General features: G+C 41.6%; 1 protein-coding gene across 1 annotated transcript in view; it reads left to right on the plus strand.

The window, feature by feature from the left end:
- Window positions 1-11428: 11428 nt before the first annotated feature.
- SEC14L1 (SEC14 like lipid binding 1) overlaps window positions 11429-24917 on the plus strand; it is a 58043-nt gene continuing 44554 nt past the window's right edge. Inside the window, exons 1-2 of the mRNA XM_061616339.1 lie at window positions 11429-11679; window positions 15244-15334. Coding sequence (XP_061472323.1) covers window positions 15272-15334 — 63 coding nt within the window. The 5' untranslated portion in view covers window positions 11429-11679; window positions 15244-15271. The remainder of the gene's footprint in view (window positions 11680-15243; window positions 15335-24917) is intronic.

Consider the following 24917-nt stretch of genomic DNA (forward strand, 5'->3'; position numbering starts at 1 on the left):
GCTGCAGCTGGAAAGCTCTGGTATGTGCAAGCCATCTTGCGCTCAAGCCATTGTATTTAGCAACTTGATATGTAACACGTAAAATAAATAAAACTTAGCATCTCTCAAAAATTGATTCCAAAACCTGAAATCTGAAAATGTTCCAAATAAACAAAATCCACTACCCCAAATGTGACATCAGTCTCTCTCTCTCTCTCTGTTGTTTTGGGTTTTGGCCAAATCTCACATTTGTGCAAAATCCCATCATTCCATTTCATTTTTAGGACTGGCACTTCATTAAATAATATTAAAACACCCTTCCATTTATGCTTTCATTCCTGTGATGCCAGCAACATGCTCTGCTGTTTCATTAATCCTGGGACTTGGCGAAAGATGGCATTCAATTCTGTATCTGTTTGGAAGCCGTGGCATGAATTGCTTGTCAGCTTTTCAGAATGGAGAGAGTGGATAGGGTTGCCAAAATTATTGTGATCACATGTCCATCCTGATTCATCCTTTCCATGATGATCTTGGACACACACCAGTGCTGGTTTGCATAAACCTTGGGAAATGGCACATTGATTTTGGAAGATGGGAAGTCAGAATGCTGGCAGGTGAACTTATTTGGCTAACAGTTTGTATTCTCATCTTCCTATGATTTTTTTTTTAAGGGAATGGATGAATGAAGACAGTGACCAAGCAGAACCGTGTAAGAAATGGAGGAAAAAGAAAAGGGAAATTTAGTGCTATAAATTAAGAAACAGAGTGAAAATATAAATAGGAAGTATCATCATGCAATTTTGTAAATTTATGGTATAGCTACATTGGAATACTATGCACAGTTCTGGTTCTGCCATGTCAAAAAAGGATATCACTCACTGCACTGAATAAACAGAAAAAATCAACTAAAAGGATCAAGAGGTTAGCGCACCTTTCTTATTGAAAAGGCCAAAGAGGCTAATGGGAGGTGGGGAAGACTAAGGGAAAGTTATGATAGGTAAAATTTAAAATTTCCAGAAAATATCCATCATTGCTGGCTAAAAATCAGCTATGTCCCAAGAGCCCCTGAGGAGAGGGGACAATAACTGAATCAAACACATTTAGCACAGATTAAGTCCCCCTTGCTCTAGTGCAGGGGTGGGGAAGCTTTTTCAGCCTGAGGGGCACATTCCCTTCAGAGCAACTTTCCAGGGGCCACATGCTAGTGGTGGTCAGGGAGATAAGTGGGACCAGCAAGAAATGTTGGTTTCACCCTTCTACAGTAGGCTAGCATCTACACACACTCACACACCCCTCACTATCTTCCATTTAGGCAGACAAGAAGTATCCTCAGAGTCCAAGGATGCATTCCAACCAGACAAAAACATGGGTCTTGAAGCAGGGTCATTGAAGGGTACGGTCTGGTGAAAGTTCTGAGAGCCAAATAGAGAGGCCTGGATGGCCACATTGGGGGCCCTGGCCTGAGGTTCCTCACCTCTGCCCTAGAGCAAACTATTCCCCCTTCCAGGTATCTTCAACAGAGACCTCCAATTTTTAACTGGAGAATGGGGTGGGGTGGGGATCACTTCAAGCAATCATCCAGTGGGAACTCACAAATGCCTTGAGTTGGCTGGAGAGATAGATTTATCCTCAACAGTATGATGTTGCAATATAGTGAGGTATCTGGTGCCAATCCAAAACCTGCTGATTTGAAAAGTGCCCATTTTCAGAAGCTGTGTCCTGCTTATAGGAAATGACTACTAAATGAGAATATTTGTTGCTAATTCTATGTTTTAAGCAAAGTAGAGTTGCTTAAGTTGAGAATATTTTCACAAAATGTTCTTGTGGGAGTCAGAAAAGGTGTCCTTGTAACATGTAAACTGTAAATATCTGTCAAATTATTATGTGTATGCGTGTGTGTGTTTAGAATCAGTGAAATGACATTTAAGATGATTAATTCTAAACTACTTTCCATAGGTTACATTTCACAAAGAATAAGTGTTAACACTTTGTAAGATGCTGTCTATAGACATGTCTTTTTTCAGACCTTGCCTATCTCTTATTTCACAGATGTGAAATGTGTCACATACCATTTAGGAATAACGTAGCTGGACCAGACGAAGAACTATAAATCCCTGACCTGAACAAGTAAAATTAAACTGCCATAGGTTTTATGCCAAAAAGAAAAAGGAAAAAAGTATTTGTATATTACAGTATAAAGCAGTACAGAGAATCTTTTACATTATCCTACATATAGAAATTAGTACATTTCATTAAAGCATCCTAGATTAAGAAAGATCTAATTTGACATCATAAAAAGTATACTGTCTAAATGTATAGAGATGAATTAACCTGTGGTTTCAATAAACACCAATAGCAGATTAATTAAAGCATTTATTGTGCAATCAGAGGCAGGGTAACTTAAGCCTTGGAATATTTCCATCATTTTCGTTTCATATTGCTTTCTGATAACCTTCATAGCCTAGTAGGGTTACCAACTTTTTCATGGGCCCTGCTTGCTCATTAACCTCAATGGGCCTACTCTGAGTAGAAGTAGCATTGACTATCATCCTATCTATTACCTCCAGTATCAGTGGCTGTATGCTGGGGAGCACAAGTATGCTATTGCGCTCAAGTTCTCCTTGTGATTTTCCCATAGGTATCTGGTTGGCCATTGTGGGAGCAGAATGCTGACTGGTCTAATCCAGCAGAATTCTTAAGATGCTATTAAAGCCACAGGAGCAGGCCAGAATTGTTTTATAGTCAGGTGGATGTTACTTATTATTCTGAGACTGCAATGTACTAACCACTTTTCTTAAGAATAATCTATAAACTAAGACTAGTCAGACATTAACTCCAGAGGAAGTGTTTGCTAGCTACTGCCTGAGAACCTCAGAAAAAAAGGAAGAAAATTCCTGTGCAACAGCACAACAAACCAAATCCCCATTACTGGCAATGTGAAGAGAAGAAACCACAAGAGAGTGATGACCTTGCATAAATCATACCAGGCTCAGTCTCAACTGCCAATAATAAAGTGTAAAAGTTTGTGTCTGGAAAATCATTATTATGCTTTGATTTCAAAGTCTGTACCATTTATAGTTCTCCATTTCTGGTTATAGAAAAAGACATTGTTTAATACTTTAATATTAAAAAATTCTCCAGCAACTCACTCCTTTGTCATTCAGGCATCCACTTCTGTGATGCAAATAAGAAATTACTCAACAATAATCTAAATACTGATTTCCCCACCCATAAAAGTATGAGTTCTGTTTACATTTTGTTTTCTTGGGTAACTAAGTAGATACTGGTACTTAAAATAGAGCATTGTGTTTTCAAACTGCATTCCTAGGAATCCTGGACTTCACCAAAAGCTTAACAGAAGTTGCTTAATTAAAAGCTCAGTAATGACAGTGGACAACTTGCAAGAAAGACAGTTTGTTCGCCATGTTCACCTTTCCCTTGCAAAGTGCAAAACCAGTGGGGTGCTGTGAGTGTTTGAGGGTGCACTCTCAAGGCACATGAGTTGATAGGTAGCTTCACTAGGCCTAGATCTTTTTGCAGAACCTTTTAATTTGGACTGTTTACATGATGTTTTTGCCAATGTGAGTGCATTCAGCTTCTATTGCCTTTAAATCCAGATTAAATCAATACGATACAAATCTGAAATTTGTTTGAAAATCCACACCCGCTTCGGTGCCCACCTGCCGTGTAGTCGATTTTCTCTGCTGTTTCTGGCTGCACAGGTTGTCTGCCATTTTAGATCCTCCCTTTCTCCGTCTCCTACACTGTTTATGGACATCATTTTGTTTCCTGCTGCTGATGAACAAATGTCTGGTCGCTGTAGCCATCCTTTCCCCCACTTTCCCCCTCCCCCGAACATGTTCCCTCCCTCAGTCCTTTAAACCAGCGATGCGCTCCGTTTACTCGCTATTTTTACTTTTCTCTCAACATATATTTTTGTATGTTATGCATAGACATGCCGCCGTCCTCATCACGCTCCTCCTTCCCAGCCCTGCTGGGTGCCCTTTCAAGCAGTAACTTCGCCCAGGAGGCTGACGCTATCGCATGCCGGCTGCTACAAGGCGAGGGCTGCAGCAGGCAGGCATTGCTGGTGCTGCTGCTGCTACTGCTTCTTTCGCTCACGGAACCTCAGGAGGAGAAGGAGGTGGCCCAGGAGAACGGCAGTGGAGCCCCTGCTTGGCCCTCATTGTATCTCGCAATTGTCGTCTATGAAGCCCCCCGTGCGCACACACACACACAAACACAAAAATATACACACTATAAACATTTCATTTGTTCTTCACAAAAAAAGGTTATGTGTAGAGGAAATGAAACTGACAACAGAAAAAAAGTATTTCAAGTCAGTTGCACCCCCCTGTCTCCCAACTTAGCATGAAATTGACAGAAACCCCCTCCCCTTCTCAATTAGCGATGGGGATGTTCCGGAGGGAGTTAACATGTAAATTTGGGGGCGGGGCCACAAGGAAACAGTGATACTAATAAACATGAACATGTGTGAATGCAAAATAGCAAATTGGAAGGTAGGGAGAACGGATGTGTGTGAACTGTGGAACTCTTATCTCAATGGAAAAAACTTCACATTCAGTATGGATTTTAGCTCCCATGTGAACCTGCCTAAGTGTGACCCCAAATGAAGTCCCAGAATCCTCTGCAAGTAAGGTGCACAAATATTAAAAAATCCCAATATAAATATGTGCCTCCACAATTGCAGAAAGTGCTGCTGAGACATTATTTCCCACATATATCTGACCCCAGGAAAAGTGGGCAGCATTACCTGGTGACAGATGTGGCCATGCAAATTTCCCAAATAGGGTGTTAAGACTATAAAACATCTCCCTGCCCTGTGATACCAGCTTAGAAAGAAATCTACTTCTAGAAGAGTTGTGATTTGGAGCATTTTTAACTCCAACAAGCCTTTCTGCATTTTAAAGTAGACTTTAACTGTTTCAAGATCTGGAATTTGCAGTTTTACAAGAATACATCTTACTCACACTTAACTGGCAAGGAGATGCCCTGTACAAGGCCATTGCTGTTGTACTCATTCAAAGGAGACTGACAGGTGCAGCTCTGGGATGAAGAGAGCTGAAGTATCGTATGATTCCAGCACCGAAAACAATCCATTAGCAAAAGCACAACAGATACAGGTGCTGAAGCTTACCTGGAACCTCTTTCCCTGATCAGTTTTTCAATGGTGAGGCAAAGATGAATATCATAGAATCATAGAATCATAGAGTTGGAAGGGGCCTTGTAGGCCATCGAGTCCAACCCCCTGCTCACAGCAGGAAATCCACAGCTAGAGCATCTCCCGCAGATAGCTGTCCAGCCTCTGCTTGAAGACATCCAGTGAAGGGGATCCTACCACCTCCCTAGGCAGTCGGTTCCATTGCCGAACTGCCCTTACTGTCAAGAAGTTCCTTCTAATGTCCAATCTGAATCTACGCTCTGAATGTACTCAGAGGCACTTTTCATTTTAAAAAATTACATGCTTTAGTACTGCGCATTGGCATTAAAAACAGACACCAGGTCACACTAATTTCTTCTGGAATTATACCATGCATGCCACAGTTCAACAGGTGGTGAGGAGTTTCAGAGGTGTAGCATTTACTGAGGCTTTGTTCACCCCCTCATACACACACAGACAGAAGGTGGGGGAAGAGGCATTCCATTCAGATCTTTGCCGGCTATTGATAAGGACAGTAATTAAGAGCCATCAGCCTGTAATTTCTGTAACAAGGAGAATCTGCCAAGCTAATAACAGGCTTTTTTTAGAATCCCAAGACTGGAAACAATCCAGAGAGATTACCCAACTCTATCCTCAATCTGTAACACTATGCACTGAATATGATTGTACTGTGTGTTGCATTAAAATGAGCACAAAGTAACACATCAGTATAGTGTGTGCAGTACAAATGAATGTAACATATTTTTGTGATGCATCTCACTTAATTGTAAGGTGTGATGTTTTCTTTCATGTTTTTGAGCATGAATGAAATGTGTAACTTGTATGGGTGGCTGACCTGTGATGTGACTGTTACAAATATGTCCACTCCTGACACAGGCAATGGGAATTTGGAGCTCACTTGGTAAGGATCATTTATGCTTTTATAATTGTAAGTCACTTTGAGGAATTTTTATAGTAAGTGATGAATAAATGCAACTAATGATGACAATGATGATGTGATGGAGCAGAAGGGCCTGTGAACTTACAGCAAAGAGTGCCCTTTACTCATGTCTGTCCTTTGGGCATTGTGCTGCTACTTGCTTTACAATTCAGCAGACTAGAAGCAAAGCAACCAAGGCACAGGGGCTGCATCTGTACTACAATGCATGCCAGAATGACACTGGAGCTATTCAAATTTATTTACTTACTTTTATTTTAAAGTCTTACATCCCACTTACTTTCCAAGGAACACAAAGCGGCTAACAAATCACAACATTTCAAAATATAAAACAATCCCCAAGTTAAAGCCCATCATAAAAACCAATGAAACAAACAAAATCCACAGCAATAATTTCAGCACAGCCAAGCGTCAGCCAGAAAAGAATCAGCCAAAGGCCTTTTGAACAGCGATGTGGCCTGAAGCACCACACCTGTCAAGTCATTCCGCAGGGTGGATGCCACCCCAGAGAGTGCCGTAGCCCTAGCCCTGGTGCAGTCAGCCATGTCTTGCAAGTTTGAGGGATCTGGCCTCAGATGATGATCAGAACATGCAGGGGGGAACATTTGGGGATGCTTGCTGCTCAGGGGGTGCACAGTTGTAACCCTAAACCATGGTTTAGCATTATAGGAATGAGCAGGCAAGAATCTCAGATTCACAAAATCTCTCTGTTGCATAATGAAATTATAAGCTTCTGATAATCCAACTATAATAAAGTATGTCTTGCAAAATTCATAGTTTGCTCCAAAACCAGGATGCCAAATTTTGGCTCCTGGGCTCAAATGAACCAACAAATGAACCAACAAATGATGGAATGTCTCTGTGATCAAAAGCTTCTAAGGGGAGAAGAAACTCCAAGCCGGGACCACAGCACATTATGTCTGAAAAGCCCATTTTATGCTAAAGATTTGTCTTGTAACATACTTGCCAAAAAAGTTGCCCTCTGCACATAACTTTATCTAACAACCAACACTCTTCTAATTTTAGACTCAATGCCAGACCATAGAAGTTTGTAACTTTGCATATATTCAATAAATCATCAGAGGCATATAAGAAATTCCCAGTTTCTCTCTCTTTTATATATTTATTTATTTATTTTTGCTGCAACTGCTGTTAGGTTAACAGGTTTCCAAATGTTTGCAGCTGCACAGCAAATTCAAGCACACATCCTCCTGCAGTATTGATGGGTGCTACGGGCACACTTTATAGCACAATGTATCAATTAGCACTTTGGTGCTTTATATATCTAGAAATGTAATAGTGGTTTATATTAATTCATAAGATACATGTGTTTTACAAACTGTACTGAGACAATGAAACAGACCCCCCAAACCTTTGTGGGCCCATTTGGATTGTTTATATATAAAGAGTTATGGGCGTCAACACAGGGGGCTTGCCAGAAGAGATCTTCACAGGCGCCATTCAGGTCCAGGGTATAACCAGTAGTGTAGTGGCATATTGAGAAATGCAGGGTCCCTTCATGATGGTCATGCCACACACCCCTCACACCCATGCCTTTTTCTATGTTCCCTCTTCTCCCTTGCTCTTTCTGTCATCTCGTGAGCCAATCAGCATGAAATGAGGCTGTGTGAGCTATTGAGAAGAGTCTTCTCAGTGGCTGGCTCATTTCTTCTCATTCTGATTTGCTCCAATCAGCATGAAAGGTCAAGGACTCTTCTCAGCATCTAACACGCTCCCTTTTCACGCTCATTGGCTTTGGCTCATACATAGGGACCTGACTGGGACCCTGCTCCCAAAAAAGTAACAGGTCTACAACTCCCCACATCCCTAGATGACTATACCCCTGGGTATAACTTAGGGCCAGGGTACCTTAGAGACCGCCCAAACCCTTATATCCCAGCTCAGTCGCTGAGATCATCTGCAGGAACATCATTGGCCCTCTCCTCCCATTTGGTGAGGCTCATCAGACAGCAATCAGAAATTGAGCTTTTAGAGTCACTGCCCCAGTCCTGTGGAATGCTCTGCTAACAGAGATTTAGCAGGCGCCTTCTGTTTTGACCTTTAAATGTTTGCTGAAAACTTTAATATGCTGCCAGGCATAGAAAATTAAGAAAATACCTTTCTTTTTTTTCTCTTTTTTTTCTTTTTACAATAATTTTTATTCAATTTTTCACAAAACAAACAAAACAAAATCAAAAAAACATAACACAATAAGAATAAAAATAAAAATAAAAAATTTGACTTCCGATTTGTCACAGATCAGCTATAAATATATAATATATATCAAACCTGTCCCTTAATACATACAAAATCACTTTTCTCCATAGTCTATCTTAATTAATCGTCAAATCCCATTATCATCATTTCATTTTTATCTTTCAACAAAAAGTCTAAGAGAGGCTTCCATTCCTTAAGAAATGTATCTGTCGATTTTTCTCTAAGTAGACATGTCAATTTATCCATCTCTACTAAGTCCATTAATTTCAATAGCCATTCTTCCGTTGTTGGTGTTGATTCCATTTTCCACTTTTGTTCATATAGTAATCTTGCTGCCGTAATCATATATAATATTATTCTTCCATATTTCTTTTCTATTTGCTTATCCATAAAACCCAATAAAAAAAATTCTGGTTTTGACTGAATATTTATCTTTAGAATTTTTTGCATCTTCCTACCTATCTGTGCCCAAAATAATTTTGCCTTTTTACACAGCCACCACATATGATAAAATGATCCTTCTTGTTGTTTACATTTCCAACAAACATTAGAAACATTACTATACATTTTTGACAACTTTTCTGGAGTCATGTACCAACGGTACATCATTTTATAGAAATTTTCTTTAAGATTATAGCATAATGTAAATCTCAAGCCTTTTTTCCACATATTTTCCCATTGATACATTTGTATATTATAACCAAAATTTTTTGCCCACTTTACCATACTCTTTTACTTGCTCTTCTTCCATATCCATTTTCAGCAAGTTTATACATTTTCACAATTATATAAGAAAATACCTTTCTATAATAGTTTGTTGATGATCTCTGATTTTAAAAGTTTACATGTTTTACTGTATATATGCACTGTGTTTTTTTGGTAACTGTACTCAACAGTATGGAGTATCTCCACCTCTCTTTTTTTTATGCCCATGGCAAGCATTTTGTGCTGGCACCCATGGTACTTTTATCAAGGGATGAGTACTGGTACCTTATTTATTTATTTAGCAAAAAAAGAGAGCACTGTATATATGTATGGTTGTTGTAAATGCTTTCATTTTTAATGATATAGCAGTATACAAATATATTTTAAATAAATTTCACTTATGAGTGCCATACTGGGGACATCAGATGGAAGATTTTCTAAGTAACACCTGCAGTTCAATTCTTAAGGGCTGTGTTTAGCCCTAGAAAGGCAACTGATAAAGCTAGCTACAGTGCCTTGCCTGTACATGTGGTAGAAGGATGAGACTCCAAATTTCTACAGGCATTTGAGCAAACAAAAGGGTAAGAGACTAATATAGTACATAACCACATCTATTTTTAGGGCTGTCAACTTATTAGATAAATCATAATTGATTACACAAATGTGATTAATTAGTTGATTAATTAATGCAATCTACTTTAATTTGCACATGATTAAAACACTATTTCTGAAAGGAGCTTTCTTTTTAGATGTTGCATGTATTGCGTTGCAGCAGGTTGGTGTGTGAGAGGAGTAGAATGCCTTCCCTAAGATAGCACTGGCCACCTACAGTCCTTTTGGCTGATAGTTTTATTATTATTTTTACATTGCCGGTTTTAACTGCTGTCTGAAATATGTTATAATTTGGTATTGATTTTTTTCCTCCATTGTAATTTTATTATTGTGAGCTGCCTTGGGCTCCCTTTGGGGTTGAAGGGCAGGTTATAAATTTGAAATAATAAAAGTTTGAGAGAGGATCTTGTAATGAAAATGTACCAACCTTAATCACTAGATAAAATTCATAGTATTAACCTTAACTGCTAGATCAAACCATCAGATTAAATTGGAAAGACTTTTACACCCATGTCTTGATTTCTAATTTGAGTTGCATGGTTTTCTCCCAGGTTTGTATGCATAGGGGCCCTTCTAGACTTTATTGCAGGTGTATCCTGCAACATGTTCTTGACACAATTATAGCGCGGTAGCAAAGTGGGGAGGAGAGCCTGGCTGGGAGTCCAGAGTCTGAGAGTTCAAATCCTCACTCATGTCTCTTGGGTGTCAAGAGCCAGCTAAAGATCACCCACACAGTGAGTGGCTCAGGGGTTACGTGCCCTGCCACCTGTGCAGCCGTGGGCAAGCTGCATAGGCCCAAGGAGCCCAGTTGCCCCCCAGCTGGCACTTGCAGACAAGGAAGGGGCTGGCTTGTGCAGCTGTGGCAAGCTGAGCAGGCCCTAGCCAGCTGGGGAGGACTAGCCTCAGAGGGAGGTAATGGTAAACCCCCTCTGAATACTGCTTACCATGAAAACCCTATTCATAGGGTCGCCATAAGTCGGGATCGACTTGAAGGCAGTCCATTACCATTCCAGCGTGGATTTATTCTGCTTTATTAGTTGTTCTCTGATGCTTCCCCAATGCTACATTATTGTGGTCTCTGGAGGGGCTACAAAAGCAGACCCACCCCCAAGCAACAAGATTTGTGTTGTGAAAAGTTTATATTTCATCAGGAAGTTATAGATTATGCAGGGAATGTAAATGAAACAGTATGATAGCCCCAAAACGTCTGCAGACACCAATAGTATTGAAAGTGAAATGGCATATGACTGCCCAGACAGCATCATGAGCACAAATCATCATGAATGTGCAATAAAAAGGATGTCTGGAGGGAGCCAAAAGGATGATCACCACTGGACTCCTTGGGAGTTACTTCCAAGTAACCACATATCGATCCAACTTTCCAAATTAATTTCAAGCTTTGCTGATGTAGAATTTTCACCTAATGAAACCTGACCCGTATTACTTAGGTCTCTCTCTCTTTGTAATTTAATCTGCAAGTCTGCAAGACCTGCTGGCTTGCTTTGTTCTGAGAAGACTCGCACAGCTTAGACACAAGTTCACTCAATGCGAGACCACACCACGCAACTGCACGCACGCACATACATTCTTTTAAAAAAACGAAGTTCGTGTAATGGCGTTCTATACGTCGGATGCCATAATAACAATGAAAATCACCCCGCTGGCTGGTTAAATAGTGCGCACAAATAGTGCGAATTACCAGCCATTTTAGGTTTCACATTTGTCTCCAGTCTGCGCAAAAGACTTCAGAAGCGGTCCCCAAAGAGCATGCGTAGAAAGCTCGCAGACACTCCACCTCCCTAGGAGGAGGAGAGGGAGGAGGGAGAGGTGTAGGTCCTCGTAGTGCGCAGGCGCACGGGTTGGAAGGCAGCCGGGCCCCTCCTCTGCCCTGCCACTGGTTAACAGCGAGACAGGCCGTCTCCGCTCCCTCCTCCTCCCCCGGAACCGGCGGGGGCAGCAACACCAGAAGGAGGGGGCAGGAACAACACCGCAGGGAACTGAACGGGAAGCCGACATGAGGCAAGAGACCAGCCGGCCTCGGCGATAGGTGAGCAAAACGACACTCAGCGCTCCCTCCTTTCATCTATCTATCCATATATCCACCCTTCGGCTCCTTCTGTCTCCCCGGACCCGGTGCCCTACTGTGTCTTCCTCTGTTTTTTCTCCTTTCAGCCTAGCCCACCCTGCGGCACCCCTCGCCCCGCTTTCCTCCTCAGTGCCCTTCCCGCTGCCCCCTTTCTCTTCAACACTTAGCCCTCTTCCTCCTTGCCCCGCAGTTTGACCCCCGTAAATGTCTCTTTCCTCTCCTTTCTTCTCCCCCCCCCCGGGCTATTTCACACTTAGGATGGTCTCGCCTATTCCTCCCATTTCTCCCCTCCAGCCCCCCCTTCTCTTCCTCCTCCTTCTCTGTCTTATGGCGATCTCCCATCCTCCTGTGCTTTCTCCTCTCCGGTCTTTCTCTTGCCGCTGACTTAGCTGCTTCTCCAGACTTCCCCAGTCCGGGGCTCCTCCAGACCTTGCCCACCGTCTCACACGCCTTCTTCACCGTAATCCTATTTCTCCGCAGTCACCCCAGGCTTTCCTGTTCCCCTGAGCTATGCCTCTTTTGGGGATTATCTCTCCTTTCCTGGCTTCCCTTTTCCCGGCTTCACCCACTTCTACCTGACTCCTGGCGTCGTCGGCCGCGTCCTCGCCCGCGTCCTCGCCCCCCCCCCCGCGATTTTTCTTCCGAGTCCTACAACCCACCCACCCCCTCTCTCCTACACACACTTCTGCTACCTGGATTCTGCTTCCGTATATTTGCATTCTCTCTTTTTCCAGCGTTCCCTCATGTGCCCTTGGTCCCTGGTTTCTTTCCCATTGATCTCTTCCCACCCTTGTCCTGAAATGCCTTGGCTCTTTATTTGTTTCAGGACTGCTCTCTGCCCTTGCCTCTTCCCTTTTACTTCCGTTCTCAGTTTATTAACCCAACAAGATTCAGTCTTATTTACTGCAGTGTCCTCTGCTTTGCCTCAGAATTTTTCTTTCCACTATTATCCTGCTTTCTGTTACTACACTGTTGTTTTGCTTCTCTGTTCTACAGTTAGGGAATTGTTCCCTAGTTGGTTCCTAAAACATCTCCCATCCCTTCCAAATAGGTCAGAGGGATAGTTGTACAATCTTTAGACTGTTTTTTCCTCCCCTTATTGATTATGTTCTGTGACTTGCACATCCTTTCCCCTGTTTAAGTTTAGGAAAGGCTTCTTGTCCCATTAAACCTGCCTTTTGGACTTCAGTTGCTAGAAGGGACTATAGTGTACAGAACATAGTTAAACTTATTAAAATGCTGCCCTGGGCTCCTCCTGGGAGGAAGGGCGGGAAATCAATCAATCAATTCATTCATTAATAAAATCACTCAGTCTGCAGCATGTGATAGATGAATATAGAATAAACAGATCCCCAACTTAGTCACTCTTAGCGATGAAGCTTTCTGTTCCTGTTTTTAAATCTGCTTTTGACAGCTTTGTGGACTACAAATGTGGTAAAGGGGGGCAAAGAGAACTGTTTGTTTCAAGCATGTGCGTTATACTCTGGACTGAGTTTTTCTGCTTAGATATGTCAAAAAGACTTGTTTGACTATGTGACCAAATGTTTCTTGATCTTTTCTTTCTAACCAGCTAAGAATAATGCCTTAGTGGCTTTCTGACAAGAAGATCATTGTGTTGGAGGGAGTTGATTTCCTTCCCACATTCTTGCCTTTTAGCTGCTTGTTGGACTCTTGGAAGAGACTGTTAACTTCCATTGGCATTCTGGGGCTCATTTAGAGAAGCTTCTATTTATTTGTGGAGTATCTCTTTTCTCTGCAGCTGTAGAAACCAGTCCTAGCTGTCTTCCTGTTAGAATGGCCTTGTAACATCCATATAAGTTAACAGTGTACACAAGATTTGTGTAAATTTTTTGGGAGGGGCGGAAGAGGGAATAAGATGTCTTGAGCTTTTGCCTCTTTTGGAGGTCCACACAACAGGCAATAATATTCAGTTCCATCCTTGAGGGTGTTCCTTCTTAAGTTCCCTGGTGGCAGTTAATTATCTCTAGCGCATTATATATTTCACCTGCTTCTATGCTGGTTCAGGAAAATTAAATTAACTAAACAGATCACAATACATGGCTAGAAGGTATGAATTATGCTACTTATCTTCTTTAATGAAATCAGTAATTAGCCTGTGTTGCACTTAGATTGACAAAATAGGCTAGTCTTTCATTTAGAGAACAGGAGCTTGGCAAGAGGGTATCCTGGGTATACTAATTGTCTCCAAACTTTCTATGAACTTATTGCTAAAAAAAGGTTTAGATCCACTTAAATCTCAAAAATCAGTGAAGACTGTTCCCTGAATAGAATCTTATTCCTAGTTTCCTCATCATATTTAATCCGTTTTATCCCAACTTTGTAAAGAAGCTGCCTGCTACATTTGACAGTGTGGATATACTGTTGATATTACACAGATCTGCTAGTATTAGTAGGAGAATACTGGCTTTTTGGAAAGTAGGCACCCTTCCACTCAAAACAAGCTCCTCTCATTTCATTTATAAACACAGGGGTTCCCAAATTGCGGTGCACAAGTTTCATTCAAGTGGTCTGTGGTATGTCTGTAAAAATACAATTAAAAATCATACAGCACCTAGCACAACCCATTACAATTCCTGCAGTACACAGAAACATTTTTGCGAGGTCCACCAAGACTCTCAGCAATTTTCAGGTGGTCCATGGGGAAAAAGTCTGAGCACCACTGTTTTAATATATGCTTAAATGACAAGCACGCTTAGAAGCCTGTTACAAGATACATAATTTGCCTTTGCACATAACATAACATACTGTTGAGTTGGACAAATCCTTTTCTGACTTCCAGTTTTTTTGAGGTACCTATTATATATTTCCAAATGTCCAGGTGCCATTAAGTGAAGGAACTGGCACATGCCAGTGTAATAAAGGGAGTCCTACAGAAGTAATGGAAAATAAGTTGGTATAGGATTGCATTCGTAATTGCCTCCTGAGCCTTTCAGATGTATTAACTTGTAATTTAAAGGTTGTATGCAGAACCATGAGGACCACAATCTTGAAATGTCATGGCTGAAATGAAAACATATATACAATACAAATATTGTCTTGAACTACCTGTTGCTGGTGACACATTGCCCATTCCTGGTCTATATCGGTATCTATGCAGCCTGTTGTGCTGCTGTTCAAGTTATAAAGAGTCAGAAATGTGTTGCTTAAAATAGTAGATTGAGTATATATGGGGGTCCCCCCATATTTTTAGCACATTTAAAGGATAGTAATTTCTAGGTTAATATAGCTCTTCATATTCCACAATGGTAGGGAGCTTTACTATTGCCTTTTCAAACCTATAATGTGCAAAACGTTTTTTAAGGTGTTATTGCCAAAGAAATATTCTGATTGTAGCACCACCAGTATGAATTACTGACCTCGAATTCTCAGTCCAAAATCTTCTATCTGGTTAGGATGTGGAATTCTGGTGATGGAAAGTAACATGCAAAGTCTCCGTAGATACTGTTTATATTGGTGCTTATATATGTGCATTACATTTCTACTATTCTCTCATTTTCCCCCCAGACCTGTATAGTACCAATTATTTGCAAACATGGTGCAGAAATACCAATCTCCCGTGAGGATCTATAAGCGCCCCTTTGAGTTAATTATGGCTGTAAGTATCTGTTTCTAATATATTAATGAATTGTATTGGCTGTATTACTCAATTGCTTGGGTGGACAGCATAGGTTATTAAATCTGAGTGGTGCTGGGGATATCCTTGCTCTGAGGAGGGTGCTATTTAGGGCTATTTCCTTAGATAATTCATGCTGGCCTTTCACATTTGCTCCGGCATATGATTGAAATGTTTTGACAGGTGAACAAATATCTGAAGGCCAATGTAATGAAATGCTTTGTATTTTTGCTGTCTTTTCATCCAGTTCAGGCAATTCATGGGTTCAATTTCAGCATCACACCAAACCTTGGTTAAGGAAGCTTAAGGTGGTATCCAACTAATGTGCCCCATCAGTGAAAGAATATCCATTTGCACAACAGGACTTCCCTCCCCAAATTTGCTCTGGAGGATTAGGGGGAACCCCCAGAGCAAATTTAAGGGAGGTGGGGGGGGGAGGAAAGAGGGAAGTCCTGTTGTACAAGCTGAAAGCCTTTTGGTGACAGGACACATTCCTTAATGCTACTTTGGATGCAATCCTTAGCTATTTGGGGCATGATATCCAAGTTGACAAGCCATAGTTACCGCTGCTGCTCTGCCTCCAGAAGCCATGTATCAAGAGATTAGATTAAAAACAAAAGCAGTCAGGCAGCTATAAAGCTGTGCTTTTCTCTGTTTTTGAAATAGCAGATTATGGTTGGGTCCCAACTGATGGTTAGGCATACCATGGTTTGGTGTGATGTCTGAACTGGAGCCACTGTGAAGCATATGGTTTTGAGACTGCAGTGTTGCACATGTCTTTTCTTGATGTAGTTTTAATATAAGCAACAACTTTGGGGAGGATAGGAAAGAAATGTGTATTTGCAACTTTAAAAACCTCTTGCTCTGAAGCCCAGCAATCGTACTGACAGAATTGTGGTAGGAGGCACAGCAAGTCTGAAGGCGTTGGCAATATTCTTCTAGGCAAATCATCAGGACGTGCTGTGCGAAACAGTTTCTGTTGACTATGGTGCCATGATATATTTGGAATGCTGATAAAGAGAATCAATTCAAATTGGCACTGTCTATACCTGTGGCTTAGAGAGCCATCAGCACAAGAATAGGAACAGGCAAAAGAACTTTTAAATTAAGGCAGTATTGCATGATGATATGAATGTGTATATTTAATCAGATCTCCTTCCTCAAAAGGTTGTTCAGTGGTAATAGCATACATGTGGCTAGCCTATGCACACTTTGTTTTAGGCAGTATTGGGATCTTCCAGACAAAATGATCTTATTGGTACATTTTATTTTCTAAACATCCCTCTTGGGCATAGTTGCAAACACTTGCAATTAGGGTGGAAAAGAAGGTAAGTTTTGGTTAAGTGAGAGAGAGAACTCATCACAGAGGCAAAGAACACCACTGAATTCATACATTCTGCATTGGTAGGAAGGTGTTTGCATAAATTAACATAATAGAAGCCACCAAGACATACAAATAACCCATGCTAATACAGTTATAGTTTTGTTGGCACCATTTCTCAGCCATAAGCATGCATCTTAAAGACTGACATTGTACTGATAATCACATGAGAGAACTGTGCTCAATCAAGTTCTCCTTTTTTTTTTACAATAATTTTTATTCAAATTTTCATAAAACATACAAAACAAAATCATAAAACATTCAAAGACAAAAAACAAAAGAAAACAAAAATGATTAAACAAAAAAATAAAATGTTGACTTCCCATTTGTCGCAGATCAAATCAGTTATAGGTCTACAATATATAACAATCCTGTCTCTTAAATTATATTATAAAATCACTTTCCTCCAGTAGTTATCTTAATTAATCATCAAATCTCATAAACATTACTTTATTCTTTCCACAAAAAGTCAAAGAGAGGTTTCAATTCTTTAAGAAATATATCTATCAATTTTTCTCCAAATAAACATGTCAATTAATCCATCTCGTTAATAATAATAATAATCTTATTGTCATAACCATAGTCCAAATAAACATATCGATTAATCCATCTCATCAAAATCTGTTAGGTCCAATAATTTCAATAGCCATTATTCCATTATCCATACTAATTCCATCTTCCATCTTCAATAGTCCTGTTAAGTCCAGTAATTTCAGTGTCCAATCTTCCATTATCAGTATTCCATAATAATCTTGCTGTCATAGCCATAGTCATATAATAAGAGTCTGATGGGAATTTCCTCTATCCCAAATATTTTCTTGCCATCAATTCTGAATAAGTTGCTGAAATATTGTTGTAAAGTCATATCTCTGTTCTTCTTTTTTACAAAATGCACTGGCTCATCTCTTGAGAGTTTTTCCATTGTCACATGGCTGCAGTTAATTCCATAGATTTTCTCTATATCAAGCTCCATCACGTCATTCCAGTCCAGAAGATTATCCAAGCCATTGATAACTTTATCACTAATATCTTCATTAATTTCTTCAGAGATAACGTTAAATTCCAAACAGCAGATTTTATTTCTAATATCCATAAACTCCAGATCTTTTTCCAATTCCACATTTGTTCCAATCTCCAGGGCTTGTATCTTCCCTTTATTTTTTCTTTTCTCATCTCTGATCTCATTCTCCTCTCTCACAGGATCCCCTTTTTCTTTAAGCTCCTGCGTCATTTTGCTCAGTTCAATTTTCAGCTCCTTACTGCCCTGTCGCAGGGTTTGTTTCGTTATCTCAATCTCATCCATTATTTTCTGAAACATAATTACTTCCAGATTCTCAGCCACTTTCTTGATTGCCATTTTTAAAACCACAAAAACAAAACAAAAATAAAGAAGAACCACTTCTTATTTCAGCAACAATTGGGTTAATATTCCAGGCTTGATGACATCACAGTATAAACAGAGCAGCCTGCCTTATCTCTCTATGTTCAAGAATACAAAACAAATTTAGTTCCCAGCATCAAAACAGTTAGTGGCGTCGTGAAGAAGCAGATTCGTCAAAATAAAATAGACCAAAAAGAGAATAGTCCCAGACAATATAATGTTCCTCGGAATAGAAATCCCTCTTCTGTTTATATCTTTAGAATGCACTTCCAGGACAGCTTTTTGCAATAGAAACAGAGATAAGCTGTTAATTTCGTGAATAACAGAGAAGAGTTATAGCTCACCCAGAAGTTCTTTAAAGCTGATTCATTTGACAAATCTCTTTTTGCTGCAACAATTTAAACCAAGTAAAAAAAAGAATAGAAAGAAGGGCGCTTGCCTGTTAGTCCGTTTTCTCTTTGAAGAAAAGATAAACGTATCGCATTAATCAGATAGAGCTTGTTCGGAAGTCCGTCCGGCATTGCTGGCTGGACCTTTTCTCATAAATTAATGAAATCTAGTCCTCCCAACAAAAACAGGCTTTTGAGGTTGATCTCTACGTTTCTCCCTGCCCGGGAGAAATTTCATCAGTCAAAAAAAAATGTTCTGACTGATTTATATCTGAATAAGCTTCTTTTGAGGCGGGAGCCCGTCTCAAAAGCAGGCACAAGCGAAGTCACCCTTCCCGGAAGTGCTCAATCAAGTTCTGATTATTTTTATATGTTTGGGATGGTACTTCATTTAGCTGTTTTCACATCTTTTGTTCTGCACACAGAGCACATTACAGTAATCCAGGCTGGGGGTTACCAGTGCATGGACAACAGTGGTCAGCCTATCTCAGTCTAGAAATGGCCAACACTGGTAAAAAGCACTCCTAGCTACTGAGGTCACCTGTGTCTGTCCAAAATTAAGTGCCATATGTTTGTTTTTAGGCTTATCGCATGCAAACTGATTCCTTCACTGAATGCATGCCATATATTCTTATTATTTAAGGGCAGAGATGGGGAACCTGTGGCTCTCCAGATGCTGCTGGACTACACTACTATCATCCCTGATTATTGGCCTGCTGGCTGGGGCTGATGGGAGTTGGAGTCCAGCAATATCTGAAGGGCTACAGGTTAGTTGCCCCTGATTTAGGACTAATGTAGAGGGAGAGAGTACTTTGCCTGATGATTCTTGCTTTGAAGTGAGGACCAGGCTGTAGAGGAGGAATATCTTTGCTTCCATTTTCACACTGGGTTCCTCCCCAATGGGAGATACTGGGGACGTGGTGGGTTGCAGACTAGGAGAGCATTTGTATCCTATAGGATGCAGGGGAAAGCGCAGTTGGGGAAAAGGTTAAGTCCATGCTGACTACTTCCCTTTCTAGGCTTTCATTCATTAAATAAAAGCGCATGGTTGTAGACATGCTGAAGCTGTCAGGTTAATCCTCCTCATCTTATGCAAGAACTCAAAAGTTCATTTCCAAATCCAATTTTCTAGATGTAGGAAACCGTGACAAGTTTTCCCTCTTCCCTGTTCAGAAGTCCCTGAGTAATCTCAGCCGGGTAACATTTCCAGGCAAATGCTTGCTCCTCACCCTCACTAAGAGGAAGTAATATCTGAGTTGGGCTGCATCACATTTATTTGACCATGGTATTTCCCTAACACGGTGGCCATTCTCCCTCCCCTCCCCCCCTCAAAAAAAATCCTCATGGGAATGGAGAGGCAGCCAAGAATCTAAATACTTATTGGGCTGAGATTTGTTACTAGGAAGTAAACACTGTTGGCATTAGAAAGCTGAGTCATTCCCCGAGTAGGAAAAGGGTTAACAATAAATGACAGCATTGGAGGTGTAAACCATACAGCTGTGCCTTGTTACTATAAAGCCTAAGAACGGAAGACGGGTTGTGTGGGGGAAGGGGGGAAGCAAAGGTGTACGCGTTGACTACTTACCAGGCTGTATCCTATAAAGTGGGTTTTGCATACCTATGTGTATGGACTCTCCTTTTGTTTCGGACGGCTCTCTTGCGTGAACTCATACCGGGCCCTGCTGGGACGGGGCTCTGAATACCAACAAAGGGTTATGGCCCCAGCCAGACAGGGTGAAAAAGGTGGCGCAGCAAATCCAAGAGCGACTTAAAGGAGTGCCATAGAAAGGTGAGATGGCAACATACGGTAGCTCAACAATACCCATGGAACGGCTGGGAGGCACTAATTATACGTATTGGAAGGTGAAAACAGAAATGCTTCTAGTGAAAGAGGGCGTATGGCACACGGTGTCAGAAGACGGCCCTCCTGAACCCCCACCACCAGAATGGATCAGAGCCGAAGAAAAGGCTAGAGCGCTGATAATTCTGTCTCTGGAAAACTCACAACTAATACTCGTAAGAGGATTAACAACCGCAAAGGATGTATGGACTGCTTTGCGAAACGCACACATAAGAAATACAGCAGGAAGCAAGGTCCTACTGGCAAGGAGACTGTATCAAACACGTTATCAGGAGGGTGGATCCATGCAAGAGCATCTACAAAAGCTATGAGGTTTATTTGCTGATCTGCAAGATCTTGATGTACAACATACACCGCAACAGCAGGTGTATATCATTCTCTCAACCCTAAGCTCCTCCTGGGACGGAGTAGTCAGTGCGCTCGAATCATTGCCAGATGCTGAGCTCACAGTTGAGTACGTAACGGGCAAACTGATCCAAGAGGCAGAAAGACGACGAGAGAAAGACTGGCTGACCAAAAAGGAAAACACGACAAGGAATGAGAGCGAAACAAGAGTATATGAAGTAAAACATTGCTTCAAATGTGGGTCCCGTTCCCATCTACGCAAACAGTGCCCAGTCGGGGATACAGACAAAAGACGACAAAACAAGAGGGATCCGTTTGCAGTACACATTGTGAGAGCCCAGGAGATGAAGACAATAGAAGACAGTACTCTATGGGTGATTGACTCAGGGGCGACACATTTTTTGGCAAAAGACGCTAGTCAGTTCGAAATTCTCACTCCAGCGAAACAGCGAAACATCTATTTGGCAGACGGAAGTTGTCGTAAAATAGAGGGGGTAGGAACAATGTATTTGACATGTTTAAACACTTTGGTAACAAATGTTTTGTATTTCCCATGTGTGGACAGAAACATAATGTCAGTGGCTAAATTGAATGACATGGGTTATGCAGTATACTTTGATAAGGGAGAATGCCAGATAAGAAAAGAAGGGAATGTGTGTGTACAGGGAAAAGTGAAAAACGCCTTATTCATGGTAAACAATAGGTCTCCAAAACATGTAAATACAGTGGGAAACGTGCCACTACATGACCAATGTATCCACCTATATCACAGAAGATTAGGACATGTGAGCTTTAATACGCTTATGCAAACACAGAAACATAGTGAGGATTTAACGTTTAAACCATGTAACACTTACGTCAGTTGCGACATATGTAGCGAGTGGAAAGCTACAGCAGCTCCAATCCACAAAGAGAAACGAACGAGTACGTTAAGGCCATTCCAGCTCGTTCATATGGTCCTAGCAGGCCCATTTGAACGAACAAAAGGCCAAGCAAGTTTCTATTTTGTTCTAGTAGATGATTACACAAGATACTCGTTCGTGTATTTGCTCAAACAAAAGTCAGAAGCAGCCGGGAAACTAAAACATTTCGTAGCATGGGTAGAAGCAAGATTTAAAACCCGGATATCGGGAATCAGAACAGATAGAGGAGGGGAGTTTCTGTCCACAAACCTTCAGACATTTCTGTTTAACAAAGGCATAAAACATGAGTTGACAGCTCCGTTCTCACCGCACCAAAACGGATTGGCGGAGAGACATAATAGGTTTTTGCAGGAAACAGTAAGGGCCATGTTGGCAGACTCTCCATTTTCAAAAGAGTTTTGGGGAGAGTGTATAATGTATGCAAACTATTTGCTGAATAGAATGTATACGAAGTTGGTAGACTGTTCACCACATGAAATGCTATATGGGTCAAAACCACGGTTAAAGCATGTCATGAAATTTGGTGCTATCTGTTGGGTACATATCCCAAAAGTGCAAAGAAAGGGAAAACAAAGTCCTAGAGCAAATAAGGGATATTACCTAGGTTTTGAGGGAGCTTACCATCGAGTATGGCTGTTAAAGGATAAACGCCTAACGGTGAGCAGAAGTGTAAACACCCAAGAACAAACTGGGACAATAATAAAGACCTCATAGACACCGTTATAGAAACCGAGCCCGTTGAGATAGAAAAGAAGAGAGAAGCAGCCCTAAAACCCCAAGGAATCAGGGAAGACAATGTGGAACAAGCCTCAGAAAGAGAGCTTAAACAAGAAGAAGTAGACTATCCGGGTTGTATAGAAGGGAAGATGCAGGATAGTGCTCTAAAAGGGGCAAATAAAACCTTAAGAGTACCTGAACCCACATTAAGGAGATCTGAACGTTCCAATCTGGGTAGACCACCAGAAAGGTTTACAGTAAACACCATAGTAACAAACCAAAAAGAACCCACCTCCTATGAGGATATTGGTGGGTTACCCAACCAAGAGGCGCATAAATGGTATGATGCCATAAAGGAGGAACTAAAAGCAATGTCAAAGAATGGAACATGGATATTAGACATGCTACCACGTGACAGGAAAGCAATAGGATGTAAATGGGTTTTCAAAATCAAAAGGAATAGTTCAGGGGAGGTGGAACGTTACAGAGCACGTTTGGTAGCAAAAGGATTTCATCAGCATTATGGCCATGATTATGACGCTGTGTTTGCCCCTGTAGTTAAACATGAAACAATTAGGCTAATGCTGAAGGTTGCTGCCACAAAAGGCATGCAGGTGTATCACTATGACGTTAACACAGCATTTTTATATGGGGACTTACAGGAAACAATCTATATGGAGCAACCCCCAGGACAAACAGACAACCCAGAGCTGGTTTGTCGATTACAGAAATCCATATATGGGCTTAAACAAAGCGCCAGGTGTTGGAATACTAAACTAAACGATATATTAATCATGATGGGGTTTACACGCAGTACAGCAGATCCCTGCTTATATACACAAAACAAAAAGGAAGCAAATACCGTATATTCCGGCGTATAAGACGACTGGGCGTATAAGACGACCCCCAACTTTTGAGAAGTTTTTCCTGGGTTAAAAAGTCATCTTATACGCCGGAATATACGGTACTAATACACTACTGGATCACAACCTGATTTAAAGGAAGCGTGCGCGCGCGTGTGTTGTGATGGTCTGAGAGGGAACGCGCCTTGGCAGACGGAGTGGAAGAAATCTGCCAGCTTAAGGAGGGCACAGCGCCCGTGCTGTCTCGGAGGGAGAGGGCCTTCTCCGCGCTCATCCCTCTCCTCCCGCCTCCTTGCCTCAGGCTGGCGGGTGCGCGCTTGCGCTGGGCTCGTCCTTGTCAAAATAGGGAGGCGATAGACGCGGGAGCGTGCGCGCTTGCCTTGCCTGAGCGAGCCCTTCTCTACAAGCTTGCCGGACCTGGGGAGGACAGCGAACGACTCTCCCCCCCGAGGAGACAGAGGTGCGCTCCCTACGGCACCCCGCCCTGCTGTCGGAGGCTGCAGCTACCTGTGAGTCTTAGTACTGGGGGCGATAGTATTGGGGGCGCTTGGTAGCAACAGGGTTGCCTTCGTGTGAGGTGGGGTGACTGTCACCCCCCAGCTCGAGGCCAGCACCCAGCCAGCCGGCTTGCTTTCATACGGTCGCCGCATACGGTGGGGATGCGGCCGCGGCCGTTTTTGAGCTCCCCCCACCATATGCGGCGACCGCAGATTCCCCAGTCCGGCTCGGAAGTTTCAGCACCCGCCCTATAAGACGACACCTGGCGTATAAGACGACCCCCGACTTTTGAGAAGATTTTCCTGGGTTAAAAAGTCGTCTTATACGCCGGAATATACGGTAGTTACTGCTTAGTATTTGTTGATGATATTTTATTCATATGTAGTACTATAGAAGAAGAGCAGGAATTCAGACAACAGCTAGAAACCCAAGTAGACCTTAAATGTCTCGGTCCGATACAACATTACTTAGGAACAGAAATACAAAGAAAGGCCGACGGTAGTTTTTTGCTGCAGCAAACAAATAAAATACAACAAGTGCTCACAGAATGTGATATGGCTGACTGTAAACCAGTAGGTACACCTATGGTGATAGACTACCAAAGGCAACAGAAAAGCCAAGCATTAGAAAACCCCAGTGTATATAGAAGCATAGTAGGGATATTACTATATATTGCAAAAGTATCTCGACCTGACATAAGTAACGCAGTCGGGATTCTCGGTAGAAGGGTGGAAAAACCCACGGACTATGACTGGAACGGTGTAAAAAGAGTGCTACGATATCTGAAAGGCACTTGCGATGTACAACTATCATTATCATCCAGCCATGTAAAAGGCGTGGAATGTTACACCGATGCAGATCATGCGTCTGATCCTTCAGGCAGAAAATCCACAACAGGGATAGTGATAATGCTGCACGGGTCTTTAATTGACTGGACCAGTAGAAAGCAATCTGTCGTGGCCATATCAAGCACCGAGGCTGAATACATAAGTTTATCAACCGCATGCAACAAACTGGTGTGGTACAAACAGTTATTACAAGACATTTCCCTCAATGTGAGTACGCTGTATGTCATGTATGATAACCAAGCCTGTATCCAGATGGCCACAGCAGAAAACAATTCAAAAAGAACCAAACATGTCAGCATGAGGTACCACCATGTAAGAGATTCCGTACAAACCGGTTTGATTAAACTACAATACTGAGA

This window comes from Rhineura floridana, chromosome 3 (assembly GCF_030035675.1).
Source record: "Rhineura floridana isolate rRhiFlo1 chromosome 3, rRhiFlo1.hap2, whole genome shotgun sequence".
NCBI classification, from domain to species: domain Eukaryota; kingdom Metazoa; phylum Chordata; class Lepidosauria; order Squamata; family Rhineuridae; genus Rhineura; species Rhineura floridana.